This window comes from Bubalus bubalis, chromosome 20 (genome assembly GCF_019923935.1).
Source record: "Bubalus bubalis isolate 160015118507 breed Murrah chromosome 20, NDDB_SH_1, whole genome shotgun sequence".
In the NCBI taxonomy this organism is placed as follows: domain Eukaryota; kingdom Metazoa; phylum Chordata; class Mammalia; order Artiodactyla; family Bovidae; genus Bubalus; species Bubalus bubalis.
The window spans coordinates 813,088-825,609 of record NC_059176.1 but is presented as its reverse complement, the minus strand read 5'-3'; the positions used below and the strand labels follow the sequence as shown (position 1 = coordinate 825,609).

Sequence of the window (12,522 nt, the reverse complement as noted above, 5' to 3'; positions counted from 1 at the left end):
GCTGAGACCGCGGGGCCCTGTCCAAAGTGGGGGGGCACACGCTGGGCAGGCCACCGTGGGACCCCTGCTGTCGGGTGTGGCTGGCATTGGCCTCTGGAGTGTGGCTCCCTCGCCCGCCCAGGGCTGGCTTTTGCTTTCTCAGTGGGGGAGGGGCGTTTGTGGTCCCAGGCTGCTCTAGTAGGGGTCACCACGGTGCCAGTGACGGGCATTTCAGCCTTGTGGGGGCCAGTGCCCCCAACGGTCAGCCTGTTGCAGGACCGGTGAGGGGGAGGTGAACGGAACCAGCAGAAGGGGAACTTAGGGGAACGCACTCAGAGCTCCTCCGGCCAGTCCCTCCTAGCAGCAAGGTCAGGTCCAGCGTGGGAACCCCCACGCTGCATCACGGGCAGCCAGCATGACCATGGCCGGAGCCCTCCCCTAGTCTTAGGACTGGAGACCTGCTGGTCCAGGAAGGCTGGCCTGGGCTTGGTTCTTGGATCTCTGGGAGGTGGTGGGAGGCAGTGGCCATCTGGCCCAGCCCGGTCCCCTGGACACGCCCGTCTCAGTGTGTCCAAGAGCCTGGCAGGCACGTGCTGGGGGTCAGCTGGTGGCACTGAGGTCTGGTCCTCTCACTCTATCTGGACACAGGCTCTTTCTGCCCCAGGCCCCCTGCTGCCTTGCCTGCAACCCCTTGGTGGGGCGCCAGCTCACTCTAGCCTCGCCCCCTCGCTGACCTCCCCCTTCCCCTGGAGCCATCCTTGAGGGGTTCCCACAGTCCCTGGTCTCAGCAGAGCAGCCGGCCCACTCGTCTGCCCACATCCCATGGGAGGGGAAGCGGGTCTTATCAACAGGGCTTGGGGTTAGGGCTTGACTTGTAAAGAGCTCTTGATAGCAGTGGGATAAACTGTATTGACTTACGTCAGTTTTTCCAAAATCCACGTAGTTACTTCAGCCCCAGCCCTGGGTCCCGGGCGGGTGTTGGAGGCCACACTCAGGCCCGCTGGGGTGCCGTGTGGCGGCCGGAGCAGCAGCGGATGGCAGGAGCCGGCTCTAGGCCAGGGCCCTGACACCAGGGGGCCTTCACTCCCTAACCTGGCCCTCCGTGGCCTGTGGCTGCCTGCACCCCAGGGCCCCACATGTGCACCCCCCACGCTAACCGTGTGCTTTCTTCTCTCTGCCACCCGTCCCTCTGGTAGGCACCTACCTGGGTAAGTAGCACAGAGCCTTGAGCGCTGTGTACGGCTGTGTACACCCGTGGACAGCTCGTGAGCGCTGCAGGCTGGGTGCCAGGGCCCCTGCCCCTGCCTGCTGGGGTTGTGGGTACCCCAAGTTAGAAGGTGCTGCAAAGGGGGGCTGGACAGCTATTCCAGGCTCATCTAGAGACAGACCTTGGTCAGGAAGCACTTTTGGGAGGAGTTAGATGCGTGCAGCAGGATGCAGGCGATGGAGACTAGCTCACGTGACCACATAGATGCACACTGACACGCTCACAGCCACATGCACTCACCGCGACACACACTTGTGGGCCCGTGTACGCACAGCGACACGAGCTCGCGGGCCCCTCGACTCACAGCGACACGAGCTCACGGGCCCATGTACTCACCAGCACATGCTCACGGGCTGTGTACTCAGACCAACACGCTCACAGGCCCATGTACTCACACCAACGTGAGCTCACTGGCCCGTGTACTCACACCAACACGTGTTCACAGGTGCGTGTACTCAGACCAACATGTGCTCATAGGCCTGTGTACTCACCAGCACGCTCACGGGCCCGTGTACCAGCGCTCTCATGGCCACGCGCGTACACTCACTGCGTGTGCGTTTGGAGCTGGGGATCACTTTGGCCCCGTGGAGGGTACAGCCTGTGACCTGGGATGATGCCTTTTCTGAGCCACTGGTGGCAGCGTTCGCCTCCAGACCCCCAGCCACAGAGTGGAACTCTAGCTGGAGCGTGGCCTACTGACCTCTCCTGGGCACTTCCATCAGCTTCCCGCAGGGCACCTGGCCCCAGGTCCACGCTGGGGACTGGGAGCCCCTTGGGAGGAAGTCTGGTGAAGTCTGAGCCCGGGGAGTGGCTGCCCTACGGAGGGGCTCCCTGTTGCTGTTCTACGTGTAGCTGTGCCAGCTGTCACTTGGCTGCTCTGTAAACCAGGCCACAGTGGTCCTGGCTCCTCGAGAAGTGAGCTCAGATCGAGGCTCCTACACCGCCCGCCCCCCCCCCCCCCCCGGGGCCCCTGAGAGCCACCTGGGCAAGGCCAGGACTCGGGAGCTAAGGCCCACCTGGGTGTGGGCTGCAGTTCTGGGGAGACGTAGCTCCGGGCTTTCTGCGTCTCTGCTGTGGGCCCTTGGCGCGCGTGTGGGTGCAGCACGTGCCTGCGTGGCCTCACGGCCTGTCCTCCTCCCTCCTGTCAGGTTTGGCGAACCACGGACAGACCAGGCACATGGTGAGCGCGAGGGCCCTGTTCTCCACACGCTTGCACACACACGCTCCGTGGGCCTTAGTAGGGAGGCCCCCAGCCCTGCCAGGCGCTGTGGGAGCATCTGGAAGGCCCCTGGGGACTCGAGGAGGGGCAGGTGTCCAGGTCTTCATGGGGTCTTTGTGGCCCTCTGGGCACCCCTGCCCCCACTGCCCCTGGGACGGCCACTGTGGGGCTTCTGGGTGCTGCGTGGAGGCCCCGAGCTCCCCTCTCAGGCCTGCCCCACTGCAGGGACCAAGCCGGAACCTCCTGCTCAACGGGAAGGCGTACCCCACCAAGGTGCGCCTCATCCGGGGGGGCTCGCTGCCCCCCGTCAAGCGGCGGCGGATGAACTGGATCGACGCCCCTGACGATGTGTTCTACATGGCCACTGAGGAGACCAGGTGGGGCTGCCGGGCGGGCGGGGCCCGCGGGGGCGGGGGCTCCGTGCCGCGCTGCGCGCCTGCCTCACTGCCTGGCTGCACCGCAGGAAGATCCGCAAGCTGCTCTCGTCCTCCGAGACCAAGCGCGCGGCCCGTAGGCCCTACAAGCCCATCGCCCTGCGCCCGAGCCAGGCCCTGCCAATGCGGCCGCCGCCGCCCGCGCCCGTCAACGACGAGCCCATCGTCATCGAGGACTAGGCCGCCCGCGCGGCGCTCTGACCGCAGCCCACGCCCAGCCCACGCCCGCCCGCCGCCCGCAGCCCGGTTTTGGTAGTGCCCCTTCCGCCCTCACCCGCAGAGAAGCTGCCCCTCGGCCGCGCGGGGAGGAGCCCGACCCACTCCAGACCCGCCGGGAGCCGTTGTTTTTAGCTTTGTGTTTACTTTTTGGCCAGAGCGGAGCTGAGGAGCCGCCTGAGTGCCCGCCCCGCACGCGGGCTCAAGGGCCGGCCGGGGGTTTTGTTGTTTCTGTTGAAGGTGCCATTTTAAATTTTATTTTTATTACTTTTTTGTAGATGAACTTAAGCTCTGTAACTTACACCTGGAATGTTAGGATCGGCGTGGCCAGCGGCCGGCCGAGCTGCCTGGTGGGGTTGGCCCCTTGTCTTTTCAAGTAATTTTCATATTAAAAAAAACAAAGAAAAAAAAACTTACAAAAACAAAAATCCAACTAGCCCTTCGTGCGTCTTGTGTCCTCAGTTCATCTCCCTGTCTTGGGCCCACCGCACCCCCGTCACCTTAGAGGAGCCCAGTGCCCCACCCCCGACCCCCTCCGTGGGTGTGGAAGCCACCCCCTGCCAGGGTCTGCCCGGCATTGGGACGTCCAGGGAGAAGCCTGGGCAGCAGCATGTGGCCCCTGCAGGCTGGCCTGGGGGCGCCCCTGCTGCCTCACTTTGGCCCTGTGCCCACCACCTGCCCCATGGGGGCAGAGAAAGATCGATAGGGGCTCGGGGCTCCCAGGCAGGGAGCTGACACGCCATGTCTGTCCAAGGCAGGGGTGGTCCGGGCCTGGCCTGGGACCCAGACTGGCAGGTGCCGGGCTCCCCTGCTGGGGCGGCCAGGGTGACAGGGTCCACCGGGCTGCTGGCCGGCCTGGCAGAGCCTGCTGCAACTGTCCACGGATGGCTGCCAGAGCCACGGGGCCGCCCAAAGCAGGTGTGCCGTTTCCTCCGGGAGAGTTTGCTCAGATTTCAGCAAGTCCGTTCTCAGAAACCCTACCTCGGTCCGGCCCCCCGAACACCCGCTCCAGGCCCACTGGACAGGTGCACCCAGGCCAGATGCCAGAGGGAGGGGTCCGCAAGGCCCTTGGAGGGGCCCCTTCCTGAGCTCTGTCTGCTGTGCCTCCAGCCCCACTGTGATGTGTGGACATCTCGGCTGGAGAATTAAAATAGAAGCCACTCTGCTGCCTTACCGGGGACAGATAAGCGGTGTCCTGGCGTCAAAGGGCCTGCTGTGGGCCCCACTGGGTGGTGGGCCAGGGTGTCAGAAGAGGCTGGGGCACGCCACCCCACACGGCTGGCCCCACACCGGCCCATCCCCCAGCTCCAGTGGTGGGGCTGGGAGGCCAGGCTGGTGACCTTGACAAAGACACTACCTTCCTCCAGTACGGTGGGCAGGGGAGGGGCCTCCCCCCAGCCGGGTCCTTCCCCTGTCCAGAGACAGGCAGGGCCTGGACTGCATGTCTGAGAGGTCTGTGCCGGGCCTATAAGTGGGGTGGGAGGTGGGTGCTGGCAAGGGGGAGTGAAGTCTTAAGAACCTGGCTCCTGTGGGCCCAGCAGGGGCCTGCAGCATCCAGCCCCCGGGGCCAAGGGCATCGCAGGTGGGCATGTCCCCATGAGGGACTCAGCATGCAAGCCTGCCCCGCCTGGGACCTCCCACTGCCCACCACTGGGCACAGCCCTGGGGGCCCTGTGGGAATGTGAGCCTGGCCTCCTGTGTGCCATTTGCCAGTGCCACCAGGACACTGCTCTACTGCAGCCTCACGGGAGGGACCTGCCCCCACACCTGGCCAGCGGGGCCCCGCCTGCTTCCCTCCAGCCCCGCCATCCTCATTCAGCCCCATGGCCCGTGCCTGTCCCAACCTCTAGCTCTGAGATGGGGCTCTGTGTCCACTGATCAGTGCCCCTTCCCAGCTGGCCCCACACAGCCCAGTGCATCAGCCCAAGCCCTGCAGCTGGGAGGCAGGGTGCCCGCACCACCCACCCCTGCCCAGGGCCTCTGCCAGGGCAGAATGCCATTCCTTGGCTCCACCCCCTCTCTCCAAGCAGGGCTGGGGCCCACAGGTAGCTTCCTTGAGAGGGCTCCTGTGCCCAGCCAGCCTGCCCTTGACAGCAGTCCTGCAAATTTCAGGGTGGGGTGGAGTCACACAGGCTGATATCCTGGGGTCTGGGGGGCTCCCAGGCTCAGAACACTTGGCAAGGAGTGCCAAGTGGGGGCCCATGAATTATTCAGAGACACCGGACACCCAGCCTGAGCTGGGAGCGGCTGGGAAGGGCTGACCTGCGGGCCACCTAGCCCAAGAGGGGGCCTGCGGAGGCCTCCTCTCCAGTCTCCACCCCGGCTGGCTCAGGGCCAGAGCTGAGTGCAGGGAGAGGGCGCCTCCCCACTGGTCAGCAGCTTGAGGGCTCTTGTCCTCACTCATGGAAATGGCAGTGGCTGAAGGGTGTGAGCGTGGGGGGGCGGGGGCACCTCAGGGGGGGTTACCTCAGGGAGGAGGGGGGCATCTCAGGGAGGCAGGGGGCACCTCAGAGAGGAGGGGGGCACCTCAAGGAGGTGGGGGGCACCTCAGAGAGGAGGGGGGCACCTCAGGGAGGAGGGGAAGCACCTCGGGGCGCCTCAGGGAACAGGGCGGTGGTGGGGGGGCTGCTGTGAAACTGCCCGGTGAGACCAGCTCCCTCACCCACTCTGAACACACTGGCACCAGGGGCCAGAAGCAGGCCCTGGAGGCCACCAGGGAGAGGAGCTGGGCGTGGGGGGACTTGGTGTCCAGCAAAGAGCCTCAGAGACACAGGGCAGGGGGTGAGGGAGCTGGAGTCCGCTGCCCAGACTGGACCCAGTCATCTGGGCTTAGGCGTCTGTCCATCTGCCAGACCTGAGGCTCAGCGGGAATGGAGGCCCAGGAAAGAGCCCTTAGGAGATGGCCACCTCGACCTCCGGGTCCCCAGACCCTGGGGCTCGGGAAGGTTCTGCATGGCACCAGGCAGAGGCAGGGAGGGGTGGGAGAGGCCAGGCAGTCCTGCTGGGAGGGGCTGGAGGCCCCCTGGGGAGAGGCCCTGACCACTGGCAGATCTCTAGCTCCCCAGCCCTCCAGAAGGCTCTGGGGCCAACAGGCCGAGGTCAGAGGCCCTGGGCCCGATGCTACTGGGTCTGGAGGAGAGATGGGGCGGGCATCCAGGGCGGGATGGCATGGAATGCAGGTGGCAGCGTCTGCCCACGTGGCCGCTGTGCCCGCAGAGGGGGCACCCTAGGGGCCCCACGCCTTCTGTCTCCCGGCTCCCCCTCCATCGCCGTCGGGTGGGAGAGCTTGGGGAGGGCGCCTTCAGAGCCTGCAGCACACACCGCGGGCCCCCTCGCTGCCAGGCACCCTTTCCCTCACCCCCTTCCAGCAGTTTCTCTCGCGCTGTTTTTGGAAGTGGCGGAGGCCCTGCCCTCCACCCGCTGAGGCTCCGGCACCACTGACAGTGTTAGGCGGGGCCGGGACCGGGCCTGGACCGGGTGGCGCTCCCGCCCGAATCCCGCTCCCGTCCCAGAGCGAGGCAGTTGCTATAGAAACCGAGCAACAAAGGGAAGAGGGCGGCGGCACGCAGCAGGGTGGGGTGGGGTCCTCTGGGGACCCGGACGCCAGCACCGGGCAGGGCGGGCTGCTGCGCCGTCGGGGCGTCAGTCTGCGTGTCCCGACGCCGCCCTTCCGGGCCGAGGCCCCGCTGGCCAGGACGCCCCCCGTCAGGGGGCCGCGGAGTCCCAGCCCCACCCGCGGCCCAGCCGGTTGCCCCGAAGTTGCCATGGAAACAGGCGAGGACCGAGCGGGCCCGGTAGAGGCCACCCCGTGACGGAGGCCAAGGGGCGCCAGGCGGGTCCCGTAGCCCCCAGTCCGCCCCGGCAGGTGCGCCCCTGCCCCCGCGGCGTCCCGGGCGGCCAGACCCCGGGGGCGGGCTCCCGACGCCCCGCCCCGGCCGCAGACCAATGGGCGAGCGGATAGCCGGGCGGGCGGGGCGGGCGCGGCGGAGGCAGCGGCTGCGGCGGGGAGACGGACGCGCGCGGAGAACGCGGGGCAACTGGGCGTACGGACCATGGCCTCCAAGTGCCCCAAGTGCGACAAGACCGTGTACTTCGGTGAGTGCCCGGGCCCGGGGCGCCCTTGGGGTCAGCTCCCCGCTGCAGAGCCGCGAGCCCCCGGCGCTCGTCGGCCAGCGCCCGGCCGCCACCCCAGGATGCCCGGCCCGGATCCGGCTCGTCCGCTGCCCACGCGGGTGCGGCCGGAGGGTGGAGCGGCGACGAGCTGGGGGCGGCCACGCCCGAACCCCCGAAGTGGCCGATGGGGGCGAGGCGGGGGCCCGAGGCCTGGCGGGCGGGGGCGCGTGGACCCTCCAGAAATCGGCCGGGCTTGGGGGAGCGCTCTGCGCTCGCGGGCCGATCGCGGTCCTGCCTGGCGGTGCCCAGCGGGGCGGGGTCGGGCGCAGCAGCAAGCTCTGCGCGCTTCTAGCGCGCTCCCGCCTTTCTCTGCCCTTTCGCTCGGACCCCAGTCGCGCCACCCACGGACATGTGGCCGGGCCGGCTGGCTTCATGACCCTCAACCCCAGCCCCGACCTCTGCCCACGCTGGGCCAGGTCTAGGCTGTGTCTGGATTCAGCCCATGCGGGGGCGACCTTGGCCTCCACCTCTTACGCGTTCCGACACGCTCCTTTTCTTGGCGCAAGTTCCCCCTGGACTCTCCTGCGGTTGGGGTGAGGAACGAACCCTCACAAGCAGGAGAGGACGCTGGAACCCAGGCGGCCAGGCCCCCTACCTCCTCAAGGTCAGAACAGTGGCATCCGGGAGGAGGGAGTGGGGAGGAGAGCCTGTCTCTGCCTGGAAGCCCCCTGGGTTGGCAGAGATTGCCTCCCATGGGCGCACCACTCGCTGGCACTCCTAACCTGGTGTCTGGCTCACTCCCCCACTCTCCCTCTCCCTGGCTGGCCCTCTCCCCCACTTTGCCAGGGTCCCTGCCCACTAAGCCTCCCACAACGCCCGCACAGACGGACAGTGGCACAAGTCAGAAGAGCAGGAGAGACAGGGACAGAGAGAAGACCCTTCTCTTGTCATCCTTGGGGCAGTGGCCTGGGTCTGAGGTGGGGACTGGCCAAGGTGAAGATGGCCCCTTGGTTTCCCTGCGGACGGGTGGGAGGAGGAGGCGCAGGCCGTTGTTTGCTGTTCCCAGAGGGGAGGGACCGGATTTGGCCTGGAGTGCTTCTGGCCTGGCTGGAGGCCGCGGAGCTTCCGGCTGCCTGCTGGGGAGCCCGCCCAGCCCTCGGTCCCCATTCGGACAGGACTCATCCCTGTAAGGCTCAGGGTAGGGGCCAGCCCCAGGGTTGTCCTGCCAGCCCCGCTGCCCACATCTTTACTCCGGGCCAGGCCAGCTCAGGGACGGGCCGACAGTCCCGTGGACAACCCGGAAAAGCGCTTCTGCCTGCTTGGGCGGCTGCTGGCTCCCAGCAGAAAACAAAGGCTGGCTTCTCTCCTGGTCTGGAGGCCCTGGTGGAGGAAGGGGCGGGGCCAGGAGGCTGCCACCCCGAGTCCGGCTGCACCCCAGTGGGTGCACAGAGGAGCTGGGCCAGGGCACCCCGCAGTGACCTCGGGATGCTAAGTCTTTGTGTCCCGACAACGGCAGCTGGGTGGGAGCTGGTTCCTTTCCAAGCCATTAGACTCAATCGATTCTGCCTTCCCAACTTGGGCTGGTAACGTGTGGCCATTGACCTGCCCGGTGGGTCCGAGGGTCATTCCCCTGCCCCCCAGTGGCCACAGCCTAACAGCTAGCCAGAGCAGCATGGTTCTGGCTGCCCTGAACCGCAGCTGCCTCGGCAACCACTGGCCAGCGGGAGAGCTGGGAGAGGATGCCAGTCTGGCATGGGATCTGAGCCCGCCTTGGGCTCAGCCAGCTCCTGTCTGCTCTGGCATGGACCCGCGGGAGGCCTGGCCAGCCTGAGCCCTAGCCTCCTAGGGTGGAGTGGCCAGAAAGATCTATAAGCCTGTGGTGCCCCTGGGAAGGGGATGGTGGGTGGGGGTCCCAGAGGCTGCCCCTGGCCAGGCCAGCAGGTGCCACCAGGGCCACTGGAGCCAGAACTCCAAGCCCCGAACCTGAGCCACCAGGAGCACAAGCTGCCCTCCAGGAGCCTCCCAGGCCGCCTGGGCCTGGGGGTGTCCTGGCCCGGCTCCTGCCCCCCGCACTGCTGGTGCCCTGGGGGAGGCCTGGCCCAAGCAGGGGCCACTCTGGGAAGGAGTCCCCGCTCCCTGGCCAGTCCTGCCCGAGCGGAAGGGCCCCAGCCCACCCACCCCTCTCCTCCCCTTTCCTCTGGCCAGGCCCCTTCCAGTCGGGAGGATTCCAGCTCAGTTCCAGCGGCTTCCTGCCCCGTCCTCCGCCCCTTTCCTGCTGTGCTTCCCTGGGGAAGCCCCAGCTTCCGTCCATCGGGAGACGGCCCAGCAGCCCCGGAGTGGGGGGAGGCAGGGGGCAGGGAGGGCCCCCGACATGACCCTTAGCAGCTGGTCTCAGACCTTGGGCGCCAAAGCCGGAGGCAGGAGGGGCGGTGCTCTTGCAGCTTAGGGTGAGGAGGCCAAATATGGACAGCCAGCGCCCTGCCCTGTCCCCTGGGGGGCCACAGGGACTGGCCTCTCCACCGGGGGTCTGGAGGCTTGAGGCTACTGCCATCAGCCGGGCTGAGGCTCTGCCAGCTCCTGTAGGGCCCTCCTGGAGGGTCTGGGGCCCTGTGAGGGGCAGGTGTGTGCGGCATGTGTCAGGGAGGGGCAGGTTTGAGCTGGAAGCCCGTCCAGGTTGCCTGGTCCAAGCAGTGACCCAGAGTGATGAGGAGCAGATGGTGGGGGCGGCCACATGGCTCCTGGGGGGTGAAGGGGACCCAGAGGCCAAGGCTGCCTGGGACCTGGGGGCAGCGGGGGCTGAGCGTGGGGGTGGGGGCGCTGTGCTGACACCGCCCTCCTGCCCAGCTGAGAAGGTGAGCTCCCTGGGCAAAGACTGGCACAGATTCTGCCTCAGGTGCGAGCACTGCAGCAAGACGCTGACCCCTGGGGGCCATGCCGAGGTGAGCGCCTCGCCCAGGCGGGGGGAGGGGGGGACGGGGGGGCGGGGAGCGGGCCAGACCCCCACCCTCAACCCTTGCCCTCTGCCTAGCATGATGGAAAGCCCTTCTGCCACAAGCCCTGCTATGCCACGCTGTTTGGACCCAAAGGTGAGACTGGGTCCCCCATGGGCCAGGCCGGTGGGGACACCCCGCCCAGCTCAGACAGCCCAGGTCCCCTTCTCCCCTTGCCTGTGCGGTCCCCTCCCTCCTGGAAGGACAAGCACTCTCCCTGCCTTCCCCACCGCGGCCCTCTGGGGGTGTGGTCCTGGCCCCCCATGGCTAAAGGAGCCTTCCTGGGAAGTTGGGGGTGGCTGAGAGGTGCGGGGGTGGGGAGGGCCCGGGCTCCCGTGTCCAGTGCCTGCCCCCACCCAGGGGTGAACATCGGAGGGGCCGGCTCCTACATCTACGAGAAGCCCTCTGCCGAGAAACCCCAGGTCACCGGCCCCATCGAGGTCCCGGTGGCCCGAACTGAGGAGCGGAAAGCCAGCGGCCCCCCGAAGGGGCCCAGCAAAGGTGGGCGGGGTGAGTGTGTGGCTCGGGGGTGGGGTCGGGCGCCGGCAGACCCTGACCCCGCCCCTCCCCCAGCCTCCAGCGTCACCACGTTCACCGGGGAGCCCAACATGTGTCCTCGCTGCAACAAGAGGGTCTACTTCGGTGAGTGGCTGCGCCCAGCCCCTGCCTGGGAGGGCTCCCCGGGTGCCCCGGCGTCATCCTCTGTCCCCTCCCCAGCCGAGAAGGTGACGTCTCTGGGCAAGGACTGGCACCGGCCGTGCCTGCGCTGCGAGCGCTGTGGGAAGACGCTGACCCCGGGAGGGCACGCGGAGGTGAGAGGCGCGCGGCCCCGGCCTGTGAGGGGGGCCGGCGGGGGGGCGAGGGGGCGAGTGGCGGGCCCGAGGTGGGCTATGAGGGTCCGGGGACGCGGGGGCCCGAGGGGGGTGGGCGGGGGTCCGGGGTGGAGCGGGCGGGCCCGGAGGGGAGCTTCGGGCCGGGAGGGGCGGGCGGGGGCTGCGGTCTGGGGTGGGCAGGCGGGCCCCGAGGGGAGCTGCGGGCCGGGAAGGGCGGCGCGCGCTGCCCCCTGGAGGCCTGCCTGGCGCCGTGCGCGCAGCGCGCACGGACGCTGGTGCGGCTGCGGCGCTGCGTCCTCCAGGTCCACCTGGGGAACCGAGGGCTCAGGGTGCCGGGCGCCTGGACGTGGAGGAGGCCACCGGGGGCGGTGGGCGTGGAGTCTGTGGTCCCCTTCTCACCACCCGCACCCTGTCCTTAGCACGATGGCCAGCCCTACTGCCACAAGCCCTGCTACGGAATTCTCTTCGGACCCAAGGGTGAGTGTCGGCAGGAGTGTGGGCCGCGGGCCCCCTCCCGCCCTCTCCTCCACCAAGCGGTCTCTCTCTGCAGGAGTGAACACGGGAGCCGTGGGCAGCTACATCTATGACAAGGACCCTGAAGGCAAAGCTCAGCCCTAGGCCCCCTGGGCCGCTCTGCGCGGGCCCCTGACCCCAGGCCCACTGCTTGGCTGCGCAGGGAGAGTGCCCGCTGCCCAGGCCGCCTCTGCACCTGCAAGTCCAGGGCCAGAGAGCTGGGGGAGGACCCTAACCCCAGGACCCTGCCCCGTCCCTGTCTCCGGGTGTATCTGCCTGTGTGTCCCCGACGGCCCGCTGCCCCCTTTCGTCCTGGCCCCACGTGTCACCACGTCGGGGTCTCGTGGCCCCACATGCCCCTGGTGTCTCTGTGGCCTGGGTGACCTTTCTGAAGTGGCGCCGCCCCCATCCCGCCCACAGTGTTATTTATGCCCCACTTGCCAGTGACAGCCACAGCCACGCCCCCCACCGTGTTCCTCCCGCCTGCCTCGCCAGCGCCCGCCCACCGCCCTCACGTGGCTCACACTCTTGAGTGCTGGGACTTTTGCTACCAATAAAAGGTCTGAAGGTCAAGGGCGCACGTGTCTGCAGCTCTGGGGTGGACTTGCTGCCAGGGGCCCATCTCTCAGTACAAGCGCCCCAGCATCCCTGGGCCCGGTTTCAGGTGGGGGCGGGGCCCTGTGCCCAAGGGTGATGCCCATGGGTGGCAGGCAGGGAGGATCTGGTTTGGGCTGGTTTAGGCGAGTGGGGGGCTGGGCCCTTGGGAAGGACTAGAGGGAGGTGGGGAGTGCGGGAGGCTGGGGTTCTGGTGCCCAGAAAGGGGCACTAAAACCAGGCGGTGCCTTGGTCCAGCAGAGAGCTGGAGGGAGGGGAGCTGAGGGCACCCGGTGGAGGGAGGGAGAGACAGACGACCCCTCCTGCAGGGGAGGAGCGGCGAGGGGTGGGCAGGACACCTGAG

At 68.0% G+C, this 12,522-nt stretch overlaps 2 protein-coding genes across 7 annotated transcripts in view; both read left to right on the top strand.

Moving 5' to 3' along the window:
* MTA1 (metastasis associated 1) overlaps positions 1-3,551 on the top strand; it is a 33,289-nt gene extending 29,738 nt beyond the window's left edge. For 4 of the 6 annotated variants that reach the window (XM_025277459.2, XM_025277458.2, XM_025277456.2 and 1 more), the window contains 3 exons: positions 2,395-2,426; positions 2,691-2,842; positions 2,929-3,551. In XM_025277459.2, the coding sequence (XP_025133244.1) occupies positions 2,395-2,426; positions 2,691-2,842; positions 2,929-3,079 (335 nt within the window). In that variant the 3' untranslated portion in view covers positions 3,080-3,551. Of the gene's footprint in view, positions 1-1,175; positions 1,188-2,394; positions 2,427-2,690; positions 2,843-2,928 lie in introns of all 6 variants that reach the window. The other 2 variants (XM_025277457.2, XM_025277454.2) reach the window with 1 other exon arrangement.
* Positions 3,552-7,056: 3,505 nt separating this feature from the next.
* LOC102409763 (cysteine-rich protein 2) lies at positions 7,057-12,137 on the top strand. Its single transcript, XM_025277468.2, has 8 exons — positions 7,057-7,210; positions 10,073-10,167; positions 10,257-10,314; positions 10,579-10,719; positions 10,792-10,860; positions 10,936-11,030; positions 11,471-11,528; positions 11,602-12,137. The coding sequence occupies exons 1-8, from the start codon at positions 7,168-7,170 to the stop codon at positions 11,667-11,669; spliced, it is 627 nt and encodes a 208-aa protein (XP_025133253.1). The 5' UTR covers positions 7,057-7,167; the 3' UTR covers positions 11,670-12,137.
* Positions 12,138-12,522: the final 385 nt, after the last annotated feature.